Genomic DNA, 20,744 nt, shown 5'->3' with positions numbered 1-20,744 from the left:
AAACCTTTTTTCCATCCCTTCTAGTGGAAAACAAGGTTTTTCAGCAGTGCATCTTTGGGTCTGCCCCAGGGCATCCTCCCAGATTGTGTCTCAACACCTTAAAACACCTCCGACTTGTAGAAACAACCTGTCAAATCAGTCTTTTTTTTTTTTTGGGCTTCTCTTCACCCACTCGCGAACATATGTAACCACGTATAAACAATTCCTGCTCACGGGAAAGATGATAAATGATTCATGACTGTTTGAATAAATGATTTAACACCAGGCTTCCTTCCATGTTCTTCGCCTCCCGCCCCCCTTCGTGTCGATCTCTGTACCCACCGCAGCACAATGTCCTCCACTCCGCGGGTCGATGTGTCTTTAAGTGAAAGTTCCAGACAAACAGCTGTAAATATGATAAATAGAAGGAAAACCCTTTAAGATTATTTTGACAGTTAACCCCCCCTCCTCCCGCCCCCCTCGCTGCGTGGCCACGCCCCGTCCTCGCCTGCTCGCCTCCCGATTGGCCGACGGGCCGAGCGCCGCCGCTGATTGGCCACCTCCCCTAGGTTTCCCTCAGAACTGCAAGACGCCGATATTGCGTTACATTCTACCAAAATGGCGGCTGTCATTCAGAATCCACTAAAAGCGTAAGTGTTTTCAAACCTTCTGGAGTTTATCGCCGCGTCGTTCGTCGCCGGTCGCGGTCTTCCCGGGGCCGCCCGCGTGCGCGTGGCGTTTCCGGCCGTGTGCACGAGGCGCACGGAGCTGTCTTGGGTTCATGTTCGGGTCCACTTCGTGCACCGGAGAAGTAGCTCCGGTAGACTTGCCGCCGCTCCTGCCGGTGTTATAACAGCGACGTCCCGACGTGTGTTGGGGGGTCCGGGGGAAAAACGTACGGTGTAACCCCCTGCACGGGACCGGCGACCCCCCCCGATCGTTTTCGCATTCAACCCCAGACACTGTCGTTTTTTCCAGCTCTCGGTTTATCTCCGCAAAACGATCGCTAAGCTGCGTTTTCGCTAAACTGCTCATAATCCCCACGAGGTTTTGCGTTGTGTTTTTTTTTTTTTTTGGCGTTAAAATTGTGCGGCAGGAATAGTCGACATTCCCAAAGTGTTTTTTTTTTTTTAATAGTTGTCGACATGTCAACTTTGGCAGACGTGGTCAGGACCCGGTGAAGCAAAAAAAGAGGGAGGGAGGGGGTCCAGGAGCCCATAGAACAACATTATGGTAGAGGATCAACAATATCGTGTTTAAAGTAACCAGTAAATATTTAACTAGTTAATCCGGATTGTCTAGAAAATCCTCCTTTTTTTCCCTTCTCCCTACTCTATCCTATTGATCTTCATTGTTTCCACTTGTGCATGTCTTTTGTCATTCCTTGGAACACCTTGATGGTTTTTGTGAGCGTCAACATCATGACCGTGGAGGTGGATCCTCTGTGCCTTTAAGTGGAGGAGGGCTGGAGATTAGCTTGGTCCAGGATCCAGGGCCCATCTGTCAGAGAGGGAGAGAGGGAGATGGATGCTCCAACTGAGAGGAAGTGTTGGGACAACCATCTGCTCCTCCACGGAAAAGGGGGAAAACGGAGGAAACCTTTGGACCTTCGCGAGAGGCTGATCACCTTGAGATGATGATTCGATGAGTCGTTTTTAGTGGTTTAACTTGCAAACAAAATAATTAAATTAAAAACTCGCATATTGTCTCAGTGTTTCAATTGAAGAGTTTAACTAGTCTGTACTATCGTAGGTGTTTCTGCTAATTTACATCTGTTTTAATTTGCAAAATAGTCAAGATAAGTCCGATTATGATGTTGTCTTTTCACACCTGGTGGCTGAATTTACCTGTATTATCTCAGTGATGCTCCCCCTTCATTAAACATGCAAGAAAATTACTTTATTTATTCCACATCATTTTAGTTTTATTGGAATTATTTGTATCAATGGTAATAAATAATCTCTTAAGCTCTTGCATCCTTTATAGGTAACGATATACATTTAAAAGCATGAATATATTTAGATTTATTTTATAGCCGCTTGTGTAATGGGCTGAATAAAGTGACAAACACATGTTTACTTGGTTCAAATACATGCAAAATAATTGTCTGTGGCCCATTAGATGGTCGGCTAATTTTCTTTTTATAATTTATGTTTTATGTTCATATTTAGGTTAATAAATAATATGATTTTACATATATTTATGAGAAAACAAGTCATACATGAGTTTAATTCAATATGTAATGCATATGCAACATGTGAATGTTTACTATTTTCATGTGTAGGTATAACCTTTTGGGGACATCTGTAAACGACTAGTAAGTCGTCACTAAACATAATGAAAGGCCTATTAAAGTTCTAGGTTTTTATATATCCAAGTAAACCTTGTAATATAATGAATAAAATGGCTAATCATAGAATTTTGCTAAAGCTAGAGTGCTATAATATAAGCCATAATACAGTGAGTGAGTGGATTTAATACAACATTTCTAGATATGAGTGTAATGACTCATTAATTACCTCAGTAGTTAACAATATAAGCTTGGATCGAGTGTTTAATTGAAGTTCCCAATTATGCCTTAACTGGTTACTAGAGGTGTGCATTGGGAAGAACCTGGGGATATGATGCATATCAACATACAGAGGCAACACTAGTGATATCGCGATACCGTAGGAACAATATAGTTATAGTATTGTTGAGTACTTGTCTCTAGTGTTGGAGAATTTACAGACCACATGACTCTTGACGAAGTCGTAACTGCTTTCATTTGTTCAAACATCAGCTTTAAGAGGTGCTGGAGTCGACTGTATCCTCTAGTCCTCAGTCATCGTATTTCATTGTTCCTTTAGTTGTGGATGACGTAAAAACTTGCAGTTAAATTACAAAAAATGAACAAAATTCGAAAGTATTTTCATGTTAAGTGTAAATTCATTTCAATGATTTAATGTGACACACTTGAACTAGAAACACTGAACTACGGTTATAACAAAGCAGTGCTTTCGAATATCGATACATTATCTTTTAAAAAATACATTGTGATGTTTCGCTTACAACACCTCCTGTATACAGCGGTTCTGACATGATGTTACGTACCAGCAAAACATAATAACTCGAATTCATTTTGACACGACACTCATGGAGGTTTAAGTACCTTGACATATCTTTCCACCTTGATAACCATAGTTATTATAAAATAACTTGAGCATCATATTGCAATCACACCCACTCACTCAAGTGTGTCAATCTGATGGCGTTGTGTTTTGCTGAGGTGTTGGCGGTTTAGGATTGAGAATCCTGCCACATGTTCACCACCAATATTGACACCTTGGTCACGCCTCACCTGAGTCACATGACCCGGTACACCCTTGAGTATTGTAATTTGGCATTAAATATTGCTGTGCGGGTTGTTACGAAGGGCAGCAGGCTATTATGGTGATAGCTAGGTGCAGAAGGTTGTGCGTCTCTGTTTTTCACCTTCACCTCCCCCCCGAGAGAGGACGTTGACCCTGCTTATCAAATGGAATTTCATTCAAATCTGCGCTGAGGTTTAAGTCTGGAAACTGCTCTACGCCCCCCCTATGATGAGCGATTCGTCGTGGCTTTAATGTGTTGTTGTCGAGGGGATCGTTTGCCTCCGTCGCGGGGTGGTCCTCCATCATCCACCACGGGCAATGATCCGTCGCTATAAAACCAGCCCCTAATGAAGTGTTTCAATCTGCTAAAATAAGCCGGTGTGTCTCGGCGTTTCTGCCTCCATTTCACACGTTTGTCGGATTATAATTAGTCACACTTGACATTAATTGGATGCTGCTCCCCTGGACCAGTTTGACCTTTTTTTTTTTTTCTTCCTGTATTAGGGTGAGTGACTTGAGGGAAATGAGCGGCTGGTTTGACTTTGTCGCCCAGATAAAGTGTGTCCCTTGTCTTGGTGCTGAGGAGAGCGAATCCTTTACGTATTTAATTAATGCTAGAGCTCATTATGAACGTCTTAACCCTTGAAACAGCGGACATTTATAGATGAAAAAACAAACTAAAACAACATTAAAATTCAATTTTAACCAAACATACATGATGTCACAACATGATCTGGAGCTTGTAATCCATGAGTTTGTCTGGACTATTGCAACAGTTGATTTTCATGTCTTAACAAGAAGGATCTGTCTCGCCTGCAGTTTATACAAAACTCTGCAGCGAGAATTCTGAGTGGCTCTGGTAGGAGAACTCACATTTCTCCGATCCTTAAATCTCTCCACTGGCTGCTAGTTTCTTACAGGATCAACTTAAAAATTCTGGTTCTTACTTTCAGAGCTAATCATGGTCATGGTCCTCATTCCATCAGTGATCTGATCCAGCCTTACACCCCAGCTCGGGCTCTGAGGTCTGTGGATCAGAATCTACTAATGGTTCCTGAACACGCTTCTGGACCAGAGGAGAGAAATCCTTCCAGACTGTTGCTCTTAAGCTTTGGAACGATCTTCCTCTCTCTTTGCGCTTGATAGATCTACTGACTCCTTCAAGAAACATCTTAAGGCATTTTTATTTGTGCAGGATTTTCCCTGATTTTCTGGTACTCCTGTGTTTGTCTTATGTGTCTTGGCCTTTTAAAGTAAATATTTTAACTGTGTGTCTCTTTTGTTTGTTAAAGCGCTTTTTGCCCCTGGTCTAGAAAGGCGCTTTACAAATAACCTTTACTTACTTACTTACTTACAATTTAAGTAAGACTATATCGGAGAAATAAAAAACATTTCCCAGTGAAACAACAGTGGGACAGTGGTGAGGAAAAACTTCCTTTCAAAAAGCAGAAACCTTGAGCACAACCAGACACGGTGTAGACATCCTAGAAGGGGGAGATGGGTAGACAGACAGATGGATGGAGAAACTTCAGGGGCTAAATTAAATCTAATTTTTCCATTTTTCCATTCAATTTTAGCAACTTTTAAACTTATTATTTTAACCTTACAGACTCATGAATACTGTGTCTATACCAGCACAAAATGAGCACATCGTTTTTTATTTCTTTTAGTAAAACATTTGCTTTTTTTATTGCTTCATTTTCTATTGAATATATCATGGCGTTTCCTACGCCATTAAACGCACCACCCTGGTCCTTGTTAATAAAAAAAAAAAAGGTGTTTATCTTGAAACATTTTATCAACATGAATCATTTTGAGATTGAAGTTTAGGTAGGCGTTGAAGTTGGTAGGCGAAGTTGACTCTCGTTTGTATTTATCGCCGCTATCTTTTATGTTGAGTCTTTTTTCTTCTCACAATAATATTATTTAAAATAACTTTTGTTGACTGTGGGGCTATGGAGACATTAAATTAAAGACATTTGTGAATGTGGTTCTAAAAATGTCATGTGATCCAGTAGTGTGTTTGGACACAAAAAACGTGTTTTTTTTTCTGATACACTCGTGTTCACACACATGTCAACACACACATGTCAGATGTTCCGGGATCACATGGTTGCGTGACCTCGGCTGTGCAGTCATGCCCCCTAAACAGTGGCTCATTGAATGAATAGAATTTTATTATCGTGTTTATTAGTTTAGACGATTTCTTTTTTTGTGTTGTTCATGTTGTGCTTGTATCAAGCGGCAAAAACCCCTAAGTTGTCACTGGAGTGGTGTTTGCGTGACTCCTGAGTGAGTCAGTGTGGGCTGGTTTCCTCCGCGACCGAGCTGTATCATTCCGATTGCTGTAATTAGAGGTTGTTGTCAGGAGCTGTTTGGACCCTCCTCCTCCTCTTCCTCCTCTTCCTCCTCCTCCTCATCTTCACCCTTCTCCCTGTGTGGGAGCCTTCTCAGTAGCATCACCTGCTTTCTCATCAAACCGATTTTGCATTTATTTCGTCACCTCCTATATTGGAGCTCCCGTAAAGCTCCACACAGAAAGTGTTTGCTCTCTTTACTGACGCAGTCATGTGACTCGGCCAACTATTGACAAGATCGAGCTGATAGCAGAGGCCCCGCTGGACTGTAAGATTTCTGTTCCTCGCAAATTCAACCGCCACAATGCAGTTCGAAAACCTTTTTTTTTCTGGAGATCTGTATATCAATAATTTTCAAGGTATTTTTGGAGCTTTTGTGCCTTCAAAAACACCAACCACTTAACACGTGTATCCTTTTTTGAAAGACCTCGAAAAAACAAATCATTATCAGTAAGATTGTGTGGATCTTTAACTATGTTTACTGTCTGTGTTACGTAAGCTCTTCTGCTGTGTCAGCATTTCAACCAGTAATGTTTTATTCAACCAATGTTTTTAAGTCACTTTTTTTTTTTAGCGATACTCATGATTTAAATCACTTTAACTCTTTGCAGTGACATCATTTTCAGACAATATTAAATGTATATATTATAGAGGGTCTTTGACACCCAGAAACTTGTTGCTTACTATTGTAAAAACCCCCTAAAGAATCACTTTTTGTGAGTGTGTTGGACCAGTTTACATGTAGCCTGTAGCCTTTAAGCCTTTAGCATTAAGCACAATGGATAAAAGCAGAAATGGGATCGTCATCGCTAGTAAAATCATAAGACAAAAAATACAAAAAATTATAAAATTATAACATTTTCATATAGTTAAAATAAATGCATAAAGTTTGCAACACAATTTAAAGCCATTTTAATTTGGCATTATTCCTATAAATTGCAAATAATGAAGAAATCAAGTTAATTAACTTGAGTAACGTATATTTTCAACAAGCTAACACATACATCGATGTATCAATACCATGGCAAATTAGCATCGTATTCTGATACTGCGTTTGTGTTTCAATTCCTGGATAACTGTTATTCATAAGGTTAAGATGGACGCAAAAGTCTAATGTTATGTACATTTTAAAGTAATTTTTAACCATTCTTTCCATTTGTATTTTCAAATATAGATATGATAGATCACGTTTAAGAGTCACATTATTCATGTTATTCCAAATTCTCTGAAACATTGAATTACGGTTTTTATATTGTGTCGAACCAGCCTTTGTAAAATTCCCATTTTTTGTGTTAAGTATTTAATAAATCTCTTGTTAAAAGCCACTGAATTATGCATTTGCAAACTAACTTTAATTGTTATATTTTCTTCTAGCAACAATTGCTTGAAGGAAGTACAAATTCCTGTTATATATGTAGAATTAGAGATGTTAATATAACTTCACAGATTTTCCAAATGTGTCACCAATAAAGGTGCTGGTGTAATGTAACTGCTATTGCTAGCAAAGTTATTCAATTCTGTTGAAGTATGATATTAGAAACGTTAGAGACTTAAAAGAGCCAAATAGTTACTGCTTTACTTTACTATATTTAGCATTCATTGGCCATACATGTTTCACTAGAGTTGTTTTGAAAAGCATCGATACTGTTGCCCTAGTTCCAACACAGCAGAGAATAACAAGAAATCAGATCAGTGGGTCAAAGTTGATGTGGATGTTTGTGTGTCATACATTGTAAAATGCTGTTGCTCAACTTCCTTCTCCGGTTTATATCTGACATCTAAACCTCCCGTGAGATAGTTTTGTTGTGGAGCATCAGTAAACAACAAGCACCTGCTTGTTTCAACATGAAACTCGGGGTCTAACTCTGCCGCTCCCCCTCTTTTACCATCGCACCGATGATCATCGTCTTTTCTGTAGTAGTCTCTGGCTGCCTTTTTTTTTTATGCGGTGGCACTTGAGGCAGGGACCACTTCAGGGGACCAGTTGCAGCCGTTCGGCTTTTAGTAATCCGAGATGACACGCCGTAGCTGCTTGGTGGTATCAACGGACGAGTGCGTCGGCGTACAAGTGGAGGTCGACGCTTGTTAGTAAAGAAATGCGGCACACTTGCATGTGGGTGCTCTGGTCCTCACTGCAGCGAAAGCGTTATCATACACTCAAATTATTCATTCATTACCGAGACATATGGAGGAGGAAATCTTTCGTCACTCAAGTCACTTTTCATTTGCGTCAAACGTACATCAGTAAGAGGAAAAACTACCTTATATGTTGCAAAAGATTGTAGGATACTTGTTCATAATTTCGATGGATTGAAGCCAAAGACAGTATGGAGGTACACTAGTTCGTGAGCATACTCTGTTTTGAATGGATACCGCTTTATAGAAAACACTCGACATCAAATAAATGTAGAAAAAACACCCTCTAAGTCGGGATCTGAAGTTCAAATGCTGGCAAGAGGGTTGTTTGTAATGCGAAAGAGAAGTTGGAGTTGGCGTCGTGAAAATAATTAGGCTTAAAAAATGGATGTGTTTTTGTGCTGGGAGCCTACGGTAGCATGGTACTTGCCGTTGACCACCTTAATAACGTCCCAGACGCTAATGAATCTAATGAATCTAGCACTAAACCTTTGAACCCATGTGTTTCCTCTGGGTCAAGGTGACCCGGTGGCCCGAAAACAAATGTGTTTTTTTGTATCCCTTGCATTGTCTCTGGGTCAAGGTGAACCACCTTCACCATGGCATAGGTATTTCTGGAAGCCAGGGAGGTCGTTCATCTTACATACCACAAACATATTTGTTTTCAGGCCACTGGGTCACCTTGACCCAGAGATGACACAAGGCTTAAGAAAGTTAAGCCTAGCCAATGTTATGAAAGGTAAATTGATCTAGTACTTCTAATTCAAGTTGTTTTCATGTTATGCAATTTACATTTGCTTTTGTGTAAAAAAAACAAAAAAAACAAATGAAAGTCATGCCGGTAATTTTCAAATGAATGTTTCAGGTAAAAACATGTTTATATTCTACAATAAGGCAACAGATGACGCCACCTTCCCGGTTCCTGCAAAGCAAACCGACTGTTCCAGATTTGTCCTCCTGACCCATCTATTTCTTGCTGGTCAATTCTACTGACACCGACTGGACGTTCTGACGGGCTCGGTCCTTGAGGGGATTTGTGCCGCTGTCAACATCTCTTGCCCGGATATTTCGCCCCCGTTTATTTTTTTTTTTTCAAACTCAGCATTTTACATAAATTGCAAGGGAGTCACAGAGGAACTCCCCAATTCCGCCTGAGCAGGGTTTGTCGGTTGGTCACTGGCCCGAAGGTTGCGTAACATCTTTTTCGCGGATGATGGCCTCCTGTTTGCTTTATCGGTCTGCAACCTGCTGTGCTCACTGGATCACATCGTATCAAATGTGAAGCGGCACCAGGGGTGAGGGGGAGGCCGGGCTTGCTCGGAGTCCGAGGCCATTCCTCCCTTAAGGAAGGACAAAGGAAATAGGTGGAGACAGGTCTATCTATACCTTAGGTGATTGGTTAGGTGGTTTGATGGTTCATAAGAGAACGGGAGCAATACAAGTAATGTAGATAAGAGAGTTGCGTAGTAATGTGTTGTCTTTATTTGATGCTCTTGAGAAATAACAAGTCTTGATGGAACTTACTGAAGCCTCCATCCCAGATAACCACAATAGGGATATATTTCGACACTAGCAGTCGGCCGGACATCTACCTTCGCTCACAATAAAATTACTCTGTCTTTGAGAAACTCTAAGAACAAAGCAAATCAGTTACCATTATTGATCCCTGGATCAATCATGGATGGTCAAGATTAGAGTAACCGCTTTTTGTCACAAAATATCTCATGGAATCTGTCCCATGGAATCTTTTTTTTCTGTTTTAAAAAAAAAACGTGTTTTGTAAATATGGAGTCATTTCTGGCATCCTCAGGAAACTGCAGTAGGCTTCTGAAGGTGGTGTGTAGTGCACATGCCATGAATGTGACGTTGTTCTCATGCGCAAAAGGGAAGAAAAAAAAAACTGACCAAAAGGAGAGTGCAAAATCTGGGAGGAGTTTTAGGAATCAAAACAATGGCTTGCAGTTCAAGGCCTAGTGATATGATTCCTTTTCTTAAATGAAAAGTTTGATGACATTCAAAAACATTTTAGGAAAGCAACATTTTAAAATCTGAATGAGAACGATCAGAGGTGACCAAAATTAATTTTGATGCATGCAGCACTACCTACCGAGTACCAGGTGCTGGGTCTCTTTCTGGTTTAACTAGTAGTCTACTTTTATTTTGTTTGATAATGGTGCTATTGTAAAAACAATTTTGGGCTTGTGTGTATTTGCAAATGGTCAGATTGCATTAGAACTTAATCCAATTTGTACAGTCCTGTTGTATCAGCAAGTTGTTTAGCTCGATGAGGCTGTTTGACTAGTTTTCCTTGTCATGTATTTTTATGTTGCATTAACTTGATCAATAACTGGCTTAATGTCACTAGACAAATGTTTGTTGTGTTGACATGGTGGTGCATTCTTTACAGGTGACACCAAACTTGAAAATAGGTTTGGCTCATCCAGGCTAATTTAAACGTGATGACTAAATATTTTTGGCTTCCTTAAAATAAACTGATTGAAAGCTCAAGAAGCTTCTTTCGTTGACCTAGATAAAAATAAAACTGTGACATGGTTTACATCTGAGTAAACCAGTCTTAGTCATGTTTGCCTTCAGAAAACAGTTCCTAAACCTCTGATTGTTTCAAGCAAAAGTGCAAGAACTTGACTCTACTGTCAACAAGGCATGCTTCGAGATTCAATTTGGTCATAAAAGTATTCGCCGGGTAAAAACACATCCGTGACATAATTAGCAAAGCCTTTATATATCCGGGGGAAGGCAGCTTAAGTGAAAATTCGACTCGCGCTACTGCCAGGGGAGTCAAATCTTTGAACTCTGGTCTTCAGCCATGTGGCCAACCTGCGTGATGCCTTGCTCGTAAAATCTGCTTCCTATAGAAGGAGGAACCATCAGCACATGTGAGAGAATAGTTCTGCATACAGTAGGAAAGGTAATACATGCTGATCTGTTTTTGAAGAAAATTAAAGTTACATAAAATAGTTTGAAGTGGTGATTTAATGATCTTGGAAGAGCTTAATTCCAAAAATGAAAAGACAATTGAAAAGGCATAGTCACTTTTGTAGACACTTTTTAGACACATTATAAGACTTTTGTAACCCTATCAGTAGACACTTTTGTTGCCTCTTCTTTAGACTTTTATTACACAGTAGTAGACACCTTCGAAAACACTTATGTGATCTCTTCTGTGGACATTTTCTTAGCCTCTTCTGTAGACTCTTTTGTCGACTATTTTACACTTTTGTAGACACTTAAAAAACACTTTTGTAACCCCATCAGTAGACACTTTCGTTTTTCTCTTCTGTAGACCTTATTACACAGTAGTAGACACTTTCATAGACACCTTTTGTAGACACCTTCGAAAACACTTTTGTAACCTCTTCTGTAGACATTTTCTTAGCCTCTTCTGTAGACTCTTTTGTCGACTATTTTAAACTTTTGTAGACACTTTTGTTGTCTCTTCCGTAGACTTTATTACACAGTAGTAGACATTTTTGTAGACACCTTCAAAGACATTAAAAAACACTTTTGTACCCCCATCAGTAGACACTTTCGTTGCCTCTTCTGTAGACTTTATTACACAGTAGTAGACGCCTTCGAAGACACTTTTGTAACCTCTTTTGTCGACTATTTTACACTTTTGTAGACACTTTAGAATACACTTTTGTAACCCCATCAGTAGACACTTTTGTTGCCTCTTCTGTAGACATTTTTACACAGTAGAATACACTTTTGTAGACACCTTTTGTAACCTCTTTTGTAGGTGTTATTTTAACAACTGAAAGGTCAGTGACCAGCAGTGGACAATTAGGCCTTTGAGTAGTCGTGAGTAAAGGAAGTGGTACGAGGCTTAACGTGAGCCCTAAGACGTTTTTCTCCCAGCGCTCGGAAACCTAATGCCAGCGTCTCGTGCGTGTTACGTGACCACCTAGGGGTGTGACGTAAGGTATGTGAGGCCTACCGTGAGCAGCATACTGCAGCTGGACCTTGTTGAGAAACGGGTCGTAGGGATGGAGTCACAAAGAATCCAGTCTTCATTTTTGGTCTGTCAGTCTGTATCTAGGACTCGCAAGACAAGAGGACCAGTGAGTGAACGACACGGAGACGTTCTCAGTGAGTTCATCATCTAATGAGGTCAAACCTCGTGGCCAAAAGAGAACGGTCAGCCTTCCAAAGATATCACGACTCGTTGCCATCACAACAAATGACAACAGTATTTTTTTTTTAAACATTCCGTGCCTCAGTATATGTTGAATTCATACGTTGTGTTAGAATAATGTATGAATTGTACACTAACATTATTTTGTCGGGTTTTCTCGTCTCCATCACCCTGACATGCAGCTCCTCTCTCCCCCAGAAGCCTCAGACACTGAGGCTTTGTCCGTCACAGAGCGGCGGGCTTTGTGCGCGACGACATTCCTAACGCGGCAAAGACGAGAGGGAGAAGGTTAGAGCAGGACACGCCGCGCACCCGCCTCCCCGAGCCTCTGCTTAAAGATTCCAGGCTCGAACTCGCAGCCGCCGGCTCATTAGTTTCACTTTAAAATGGCCGTCCTGCTAATGCTCAAATTGGAAACACGTGGTGTGTGTGTGGGGCTCGTTTGGGAGACGCCTTGATCAAACCAGAGGAGCCCGAGACGAACCCCGGGTCCCCCAACATCCGATGGTTAAAAGTCAGGACGACGACGCTTACCTCCATCTTTAATCTTGTCAAATTAAAAGCTGCCCTTGTGCCAGGCACTCTGGTGAGATTAATTATATGGGCTAATTAACTCGCCGTCCATGTGGCAGAGATTGAGGGTTCCCAATTCCATTCTGGATATTAACACCCGGGCCCCGAGGGAGCGGATGAGTCTCCGGAGCGCTCGGGAAGCAACTTCTCCATTCTTGGCCAAAAAAAAAAACGAGAGAAGCCTGAGAAAAATCATTCGGCGTAAGAATTAGTCATGAGCTAGTAAGCTAACGTCAGCAATAGTTTTGTTGTATATTACCAAAACTTGTTTTTGTTGGTCCTATGGGGATATTTGAAGCCCTGGTCGCTAAGTAAATGAAAGAAAAGTCATTTGTTAAGAAGGTTATAAACTGACTGCTGGTTGTGGCTTTCAAAACACGAGTAAAACGGATTTCCATTGGTGACCTCCTCAGTGATGCCTGAAGTCAATATTATACAAAGCTATCTCGCTAACAAGCGAATCAACTTACGCAACATATAAATGTGCACGATTATGTTTCATTTAAATGATGTCCTGTACATTTGGCGTTAGCCTGCTGTCTTTGTCTGTATCTACGCTTGTTACTGAGCTCTCGTGCGCCCCCTGCAGGTTGGGCGATCAATTCTACAAGGACGCCATCGAGCAGTGCCGCAGCTACAACGCCCGCCTGTGTGCAGAACGCAGCGTCCGCCTACCGTTCCTGGACTCTCAGACCGGTGTGGCTCAGAACAACTGCTACATATGGATGGAGCGTCACCAGCGCAGCCCTGGTACATGCACACGCGCACACACACACTCACACACACATGGTGGTGATGGAGGGGGTTGGGGGTTCAGCAGGCACACACACCGTCAGGTGATCACTCGTCAGTTTAATTTTAATTAGCCGCGGAGTGTGTGATTCTGATTGACAGCTACTGAAATAACCGTCGCCATGGCAACTCCCCAGACTTTGGAGTCGGGATTACCGAAGAGAGGATTTGTCACACAAGTTTCTCATTTTCTGACTGAACGGTAACTTAATTTCTGCCAAACGCGAGCGCAGCTTTAAGCAGGTTATTTCAGATTATTACCGCAGTTCTTCACGGAGCGCCGGCTTTGGCGGTCTCGGGGCGCTCCGCGGCAACAGCACCAGCACAATGAAGACGGAATATTAAATATTGTGTTTTGACCTCTGTGTCCAGGAATGGCGGCGGGACAGATGTATACGTACCCCGCCCGCTGTTGGAGGAAGAAGAGAAGACTCCACGCCACCACAGACCCCCACCTGGGCATCTACGGTCTTAAACTAGGTACGTTCCTGCCCCCCCACCCCCTCCGTCCCCCTTCCACCTCCCCCTCCTAGCTCATGTGGTTTACTGCTGATGTTCAGGAATCATCTGGCTAAAAGCGCGTCGCTGCTTTTTCGGAAGTGCTGATCCCTACAAGCTGCCAGTCATTTTTGATTCTTGCAGGACGATGAAGTGCGGCGTTGTTCGCTCCGCCCGGTGCGCTTGTTTTGCAAGATGTAGATTTGGTAATTAGATTAAGAGCCGCTGCGAGCTTGGTGTTTGGCAACGTTATTTAGCAACCGCGTTGAAAAGAGCAGTTTGGCCTGTTTTGTAAGCTTACCACTTATTTGACTGATTCCCTGTGGACCTGGTTTTATCAACTACCTTTTTCCATGCTCTTCAAAGACTGTTTTGTCACCAGACTAGTTTTTAATGAAGGACCCGTGATGATTAACGTAATAATAATTCAAAATAGTTCCATGTTTGGGTGAGGCGCCACATGAACCAATCCTTTGTTTCCCCAACACTTCCCTTTGTTCTGGCTCTTCCCCCGACAACAGCGGCGTGCGCGCCGTGTCGGGGCGAGCTGAGCTCAACCGTACCCTGATTTGACCCGGCGTCTCTGCCACGGGGCGTGATTCCACAGCTGGCCAGCAGTGGCGGCGCGCAGAAAAACTTCTGGATGTCTCGCAGACACGGCGTTGGGCTGCATGCAGAGTGGGCTCCCTGCTGCAGGCTGCTGACGGCTCTATTTATAGCTCACCGGCTCCCAGGGGTGACGAGAGGAAGGGAGTGGGGGGGTTGGCGGGAGGGAGGTGGGGGTTTATGTCTCGTCGTCGAGAGTTGAAAGTCAACGTGTGCAGACACAATGGTGAGGGGCTGCTTGCCTCACGGTGCAGAAGCTTCTCCCGTCCGAAAAAACGGGAGAAGAAACCGTGTAAACAAGACACGATCGACTGTCGGAGCTTCTGTTTGTTTTTCAACCTGCTCGCCTCCTACACTGTTTGCTCAGAATCCCACTGTAGGAGGCGATACATGCACCACGTCTTCACCCAGAATACACTTCTCTCACGCCACTCATGAACATGTGCTCACCACTCCAACACTTTTCTTTTTTCAACTCGTATCTAGTTATATGTGTGCAATGTGAGCTCCTCACCGGTTTTTCTTTTTCTGAGAGCAGACAATGGGATCGTGTCCAGGGAAGGGCTGCCCGCCCAGAGCACGACGCTGGAGGCTTTGCTCCGAGGAGAAGGTCTGGACAAGAGGACCCCCTCGAAGAAGAACCTTGAAGATGAGGACAGTCTGTTGGAGATCCAGGTGGGTCCAACGTCTCACACATCCAAACCAAAAAGCAGACATTTGATCCTGTTGCTCAGATTTTCAGATTATAGATTACTTTCCGAAAATAGTAGCATATGTTTCATGACTATTAAGTGCAATTGATAATAAAACCCACTAACGATGAACGGGTCTATTTTTATATTGCACCCACTTATAAGGTGCATTTTGTTTACTGTGTCACTAAGGGCCTTACTTGAAATATGCTTCTTAAGCATTTTTTTTTACCAGGTGCCATTTTGGGAAGACCTGTCCTTTCACACCGTATTTTTCCACAAGATTCCTTAGTGAGTTAATACTCTGGAGTCATAACACGAACCTCGCGGTGAGCAAAGTCTAGTCCAGTGCGTCGAAGCCCGGCGGAGTAACGCCACGTAGCCGGCGGAGTAACGCCACGTAGCCCTGCGGAGTAACGCCACGTAGCCCGGCGGAGTAACGCCACCTAGCCCCGCGGAGTAACGCCACGTAGCCCGGCGGAGTAACGCCACGTAGCCCCGCGGAGTAACGCCACGTAGCCCCGCTGAGTAACGCCACGTAGCCACGCGGAGTAACGCCACCTAGCCCCGCGGAGTAACGCCACGTAGCCCCGCGGAGTAACGCCACCTAGCCCCGCGGAGTAACGCCACCTAGCCCCGCGGAGTACCGCCACCTAGCCCCGCGGAGTAACGCCACCTAGCCCCGCGGAGTAACGCCACCTAGCCCCGCGGAGTACCGCCACCTAGCCCCGCGGAGTACCGCCACCTAGCCCCGCGGAGTACCGCCACCTAGCCCCGCGGAGTACCGCCACCTAGCCCCGCGGAGTACCGCCACCTAGCCCCGCGGAGTACCGCCACCTAGCCCCGCGGAGTACCGCCACCTAGCCCCGCGGAGTACCGCCACCTAGCCCCGCGGAGTACCGCCACCTAGCCCCGCGGAGTACCGCCACCTAGCCCCGCGGAGTACCGCCACCTAGCCCCGCGGAGTACAGCCCCGCAGCCCCGCGGAGTACAGCCCCGCAGCCCCGCGGAGTAACGCAACGCAGCCCCGCGGAGTAACGCAACGCAGCCCCGCGGAGTAACGCAACGCAGCCCCGCGGAGTAACGCAACGCAGCCCCGCGGAGTAACGCAACGCAGCCCCGCGGAGTAACGCAACGCAGCCCCGCGGAGTAACGCAACGCAGCCCCGCGGAGTAACGCAACGCAGCCCCGCGGAGTAACGCAACGCAGCCCCGCGGAGTAACGCAACTCAGCCCCGCGGAGTAACGCAACGCAGCCTCGCAGCGGGCTTTGTAGCTTACCATAGCCGTACTAGACCATTTTGACAGATTTTTGAGAGCTGTGTACCACATTAAATTAGTTTAAGTTTGCAAATACAACTGGATTCTAAGGAGCACTGGATTATAAGACACACTGTCATTTTTTTGGGTGAAAATTAAAGGATTGTAAGTGCATCTTATAGTCTAAAACATGTGGTACATCGTCTCATCTTTGTTGCGTCGCCATTTGTAAAAACTGTAACTCCTGTGTGTGCCCCTCTAGAGGGTTCTGGAGGCCGACGCCGCCGAAGACGCCTTCAACGACGACGACGACTTCGAGGTGGACACGCCCAAGAGGAGACATCGGGGGAAAGGAAGAGTAAGTTCTGGTTGTCATGACGACCATAAGCGGCATCACCGTCTCACAGCATATGTGGTCTTCAGGGACGAGGGTCCGGCCGTAGGAAGGCAGACCTGGACGAGGACAAGCCGTACGTCTGCGACAGTAAGTGTCGAGTATATAGTGGTGTGTGCTAGAAATACAACAAAAAGGAGTAAGTTTAGGACATGCTAGAGATGCAGGCCATGGCTGACTTCTCTACTTTGTTTCAGATAGATACAAACAAAAAAACAACTCGAAAGCTTCACCATCAGGTATTTCCGCTTCTCTTCAAATCAAAGTCGATAAATATTTATTAATTACAATTTTTCTGGTTTTCTCACAGTATACGCCAAACGCTACAGAAACCGTGCAGGTCTGAGTTATCACTACACAAATTCCCACATGGCGGAGGAGGAGCGAGCGGGGGAGAGAAGCACCGTCCCCCCATCAAGATCCCAGTCTGCAGCTCAGACTGACCGCCAGAAACGTGAGCCTAACGGGTTGTCCAGACGCCACCAGGAAGGCAATCGAGCTGCGTTAATCTCACCTTTGTTTGCTTCTCATCCAGGTCCAAAGGCTATAGTTGGCACCAGCATCCCCAACAACTGCATCAAAAAATGCCAGTGTGTGAACAAGAAATCCGTTAAACCTGGTTCCCCCTGTCCGACCTGCCAATGCACAAGTGAGTTTCGCCCTGTGTCATGAGTTTTAGTTTAAATGTTAAAAAAACAACTTAATTTTTATCAAATTAGGTTTTTATTTCAGGATCTGGTCGACTTGTTTTTGTTTCCTTCTGTGCCAAACTGCAAATAAAGTGATTGTCTTCTCGGTTCTGTTCTTCTCGGTCCTGCGGGTCAGCTGACCGCGGGGGCGAGAAGGAGGACGGGGCGTTCACTGGAGCAGAGGAACTATTCGGAACCACCTCCGAGAGCGACACCTCCACCTTCCACGGCTTCGAGGACGACGACCTCGAGGAGCCCGCCACGAACGGCACCGCCTTCCCCGGCCGGCACAGATAGAGAGCCCGACCCGAGTCCCCCGAGATGATTTTTCCAGAACGAAAACCTGCGCTGCTTCTTTCTGTTGCCGAAAGCACAATGTGATTTCAGGACCGAGTGAAGTTTTATCTACTGTTGAATAATTTATAAACCTTTTTTTATATCTATAAACATAAATATATATTAACTTTGAAGGAAACAGACTGACTTTTTAGATTTTGATGTGTTTTTTTTTCTCACTGGAGCAAAAGGAACTGAAATATTTTGAACAAAAAAAAGGAAAAACACTGGAGGAGATGGAACATTTTTCAAGTGCGACTGATTTATTTTCGTTTTTTTTTTCGTCTGGAAGTTGAATGAATGTGGGAATCAAACTTGAGCTGCTGAGGCGGCGAGGCATCTTCTTTCGTGAAGACTGAGCCATGAACAATAATACTTAGTATTTTTTACGAGACCTGAAGAGGATGAATGATTGACGGGTAAGTGTAAAACTGCTTATTCACACCTTTTCAAACGTGATTTTGGTTCATATGTATGTGAAATACAGAGACCTCTAGTGGTTAAGATGACAGAGTGCAGTTGTAGACTTTCAGAAACCTATATAAGCTATAACTCTACTTCTAATTTATTTCTAATACTACATTAGTTAATAATTGGGAACATTTTGTTTGTATTATTTTTTTGTAGAATACAATTATTTTTTTTAAGCACTTTGTTATCTTAACTAGCTACTGTAGCGCTAGCACTGCTAACAATTACCATTTTTAATAAATCTTGGTAAAATATTAACAGCTAAAATATAACCGTGTAAAAAGCGAGTTAAGTTCTTAAGTTTTGCTAGATTGGCTTTTATAATCATCTTTAATGTTGGTTTTTGGCACTTTAAGTTAAGTCAACTTAAGTCAATGTATTTACAGTATATCGCAGTATTCACAATAAAGGTCGAGTTGACCTTACTTTATATGCTAATAATATGTTTTAAATATCACATGTTAACAAGTATCAAGTAGTAAATGTATCCCTCTGTTTCAGGAGCTAAGGCGGCAAATTTACCGGACCAGTGAAGATGCATTTCAACCTTTTCAAGGCGCCGCCCTTTTTCTTTTCTGCAACTGTTATCGGGGCGATAGGACAGAATCCGCAAACGTCGAGCTGCTTTTATTTCCTTGTACTGGACTACGGGGGACACGGAGGACCTGGCGTGCTTGTCGGTCCTGCTCTTGTTTTTCGTAATATGGTGTGACAATAAGACGTCATTACTCATCACTGTGCCAGCCTGCCGTGCTGACCCGGTTACAAGCTCAGATGACAGCCATAAACCTCCCCCCTTTTTTTTTTTTTGTTTCACCAGGCCATGGAGACGGTCCTGGTCTCCCTCACAACGCTCTGGTCCTCCAGACTACAGGATTACTCTCCCGTCGTTCTCAGACTCCATTTTCTCTCTTGTATGATATTATTTAATCATGGATCATCAGAACCGACTGTATAGATACCTCGGGCCCGGTTGCCTCTGGCCGATTGTTCCAAACTCTGCAGTGGATCCATGCGATTGTACTCATTGAAGGACTGCGACGCTTAAATACACTTCGCAATAAGTGGCTGACCCCCCCCCCCCCCCACACCTTTGCTCCTATCCAAGACTTGGTGAAGATCTCGAACCACCTCACTACAATATGAAGGTGTTCGAGTCTAAAAAAAAAAAGCCACTGGTTGCACACACTGTCCAGAACGTTGTTAATTATTGCAACTTAAAAATACCTGCTTTGTTTTCTAAGATCCATTAATCCTGACCTTTTTACCTTCTTGTGCATCAAAAAAAAAAAACCACCTTTCCTCCCTCAGGGACCCTCCGCACACCCGTTCGTGTCTTGCTATTGGTATGATTCTTCCAAGTCTTTAATCACAAACCTGCTGTATCAGAAAGTCGGAAGTTACGGTTCTTTGACAAAGTCGCTTGCTAGCCTGTTATACCTCGACGACGGCTACGTCCAGATGACTACGTTTGGATTTGAAGTCGTCCATACTACCATTTTGGTGGGTTGTTGTCACGACCCCTGGATTCAGTCACATGACTACTATTCAAACAATACTAGGCACAAACACAGCTTTTTTTAAAGAAAAAGATAAGTGTTGTTTGGCCAAAACAACACCCTAACAAGTGTCATCTTTCTAGTTTTCTGAACTTACATTGGACTTGATATGCTTCTTGTATTAGAAGAACCATTTTTAGTCAACAACCCTGTGGTCTCGAGTAAAAGCTGGTTGAAAAGCGACCTTCAAATTGTTATTAACAGTGACCCATAGAAGAGGCTGTTTACAGCAACACTTCACACCCGACTGATCATGTGACACACGTGGTGGTATGGACGGCAAGATTCTAAAAATTGTGCTAATGATGTGAACGCAGTTGTGTTGACGTAGCCGACGACACAGCAATAGGCCCTGATGCACTCGTCCCCCGGCCTGCTGGGGCAGCCGTGATGGGCCATCAGGACAGGAATGGAGCCAAGAGGTGATGGAAATGGACACAAGATTTTCACCCTCGACTGTACATACAAGTCCAAAATTGAGCAAATGAAGCCGGTTGTTTGTTAAACTATTTTTATTGTTCCAGGAAAAAAATAAATGATTAATGGAAACATCTTCAGTTGGGTCGTCACCCACGGCACTGGGAGTCATTGGTTGGTCAATTTGTTCACCAAGACCCATAAAATGACAAAGTACAGAAAAGTCTATTTAATGTATAGAAGTGCCAGCTTAGGTTTTACATTTAAATTGATTTTTTTGGCTGTATTAAGTGCAACAAACTTTGCCTCATGTGTGACCGAGTTTCAAACCATTGCATTATTTTCATTTGTTCACACCAGTGTGTTATTAGCTTCTACTAGTGTTTTCTTGTTATGTTGGGTAACCTTAGCTGTTGAAAAAACTTTGGAGATCAATTGAATAATTTGGTGCTTGTAGAACACCTCCATTTGGGTTAC

General features: G+C 43.6%; 1 protein-coding gene across 2 annotated transcripts; it reads left to right on the top strand.

Moving 5' to 3' along the window:
* Positions 1 to 549: 549 nt before the first annotated feature.
* LOC148060582 (zinc finger protein DPF3-like) lies at positions 550 to 20,379 on the top strand. Of its 2 annotated transcripts, none has more exons than XM_087780230.1 (11): positions 550 to 629; positions 13,144 to 13,304; positions 13,719 to 13,826; positions 14,989 to 15,125; positions 16,664 to 16,759; positions 16,825 to 16,885; positions 16,993 to 17,034; positions 17,106 to 17,249; positions 17,331 to 17,444; positions 17,666 to 18,239; positions 18,793 to 20,379. In XM_087780230.1, exons 1-10 carry the CDS (start codon positions 598 to 600, stop codon positions 17,779 to 17,781), a joined length of 1,011 nt encoding a protein of 336 aa, XP_087636356.1. In that variant the 5' UTR covers positions 550 to 597; the 3' UTR covers positions 17,782 to 18,239; positions 18,793 to 20,379. The 2 variants fall into 2 exon arrangements, with proteins under 2 accessions (XP_087636356.1, XP_087636355.1); XM_087780229.1 differs by having other exon boundaries at positions 17,621 to 18,239.
* The last annotated feature ends 365 nt before the right edge of the window (positions 20,380 to 20,744 follow it).

Source organism: Callionymus lyra, chromosome 18 (genome assembly GCF_982586985.1).
Source record: "Callionymus lyra chromosome 18, fCalLyr1.hap1.1, whole genome shotgun sequence".
NCBI classification, from domain to species: Eukaryota; Metazoa; Chordata; class Actinopteri; order Syngnathiformes; family Callionymidae; genus Callionymus; species Callionymus lyra.
The sequence above is the reverse complement of the archived record's forward strand: the minus strand, read 5'-3'. Positions and strand labels throughout refer to the sequence as shown.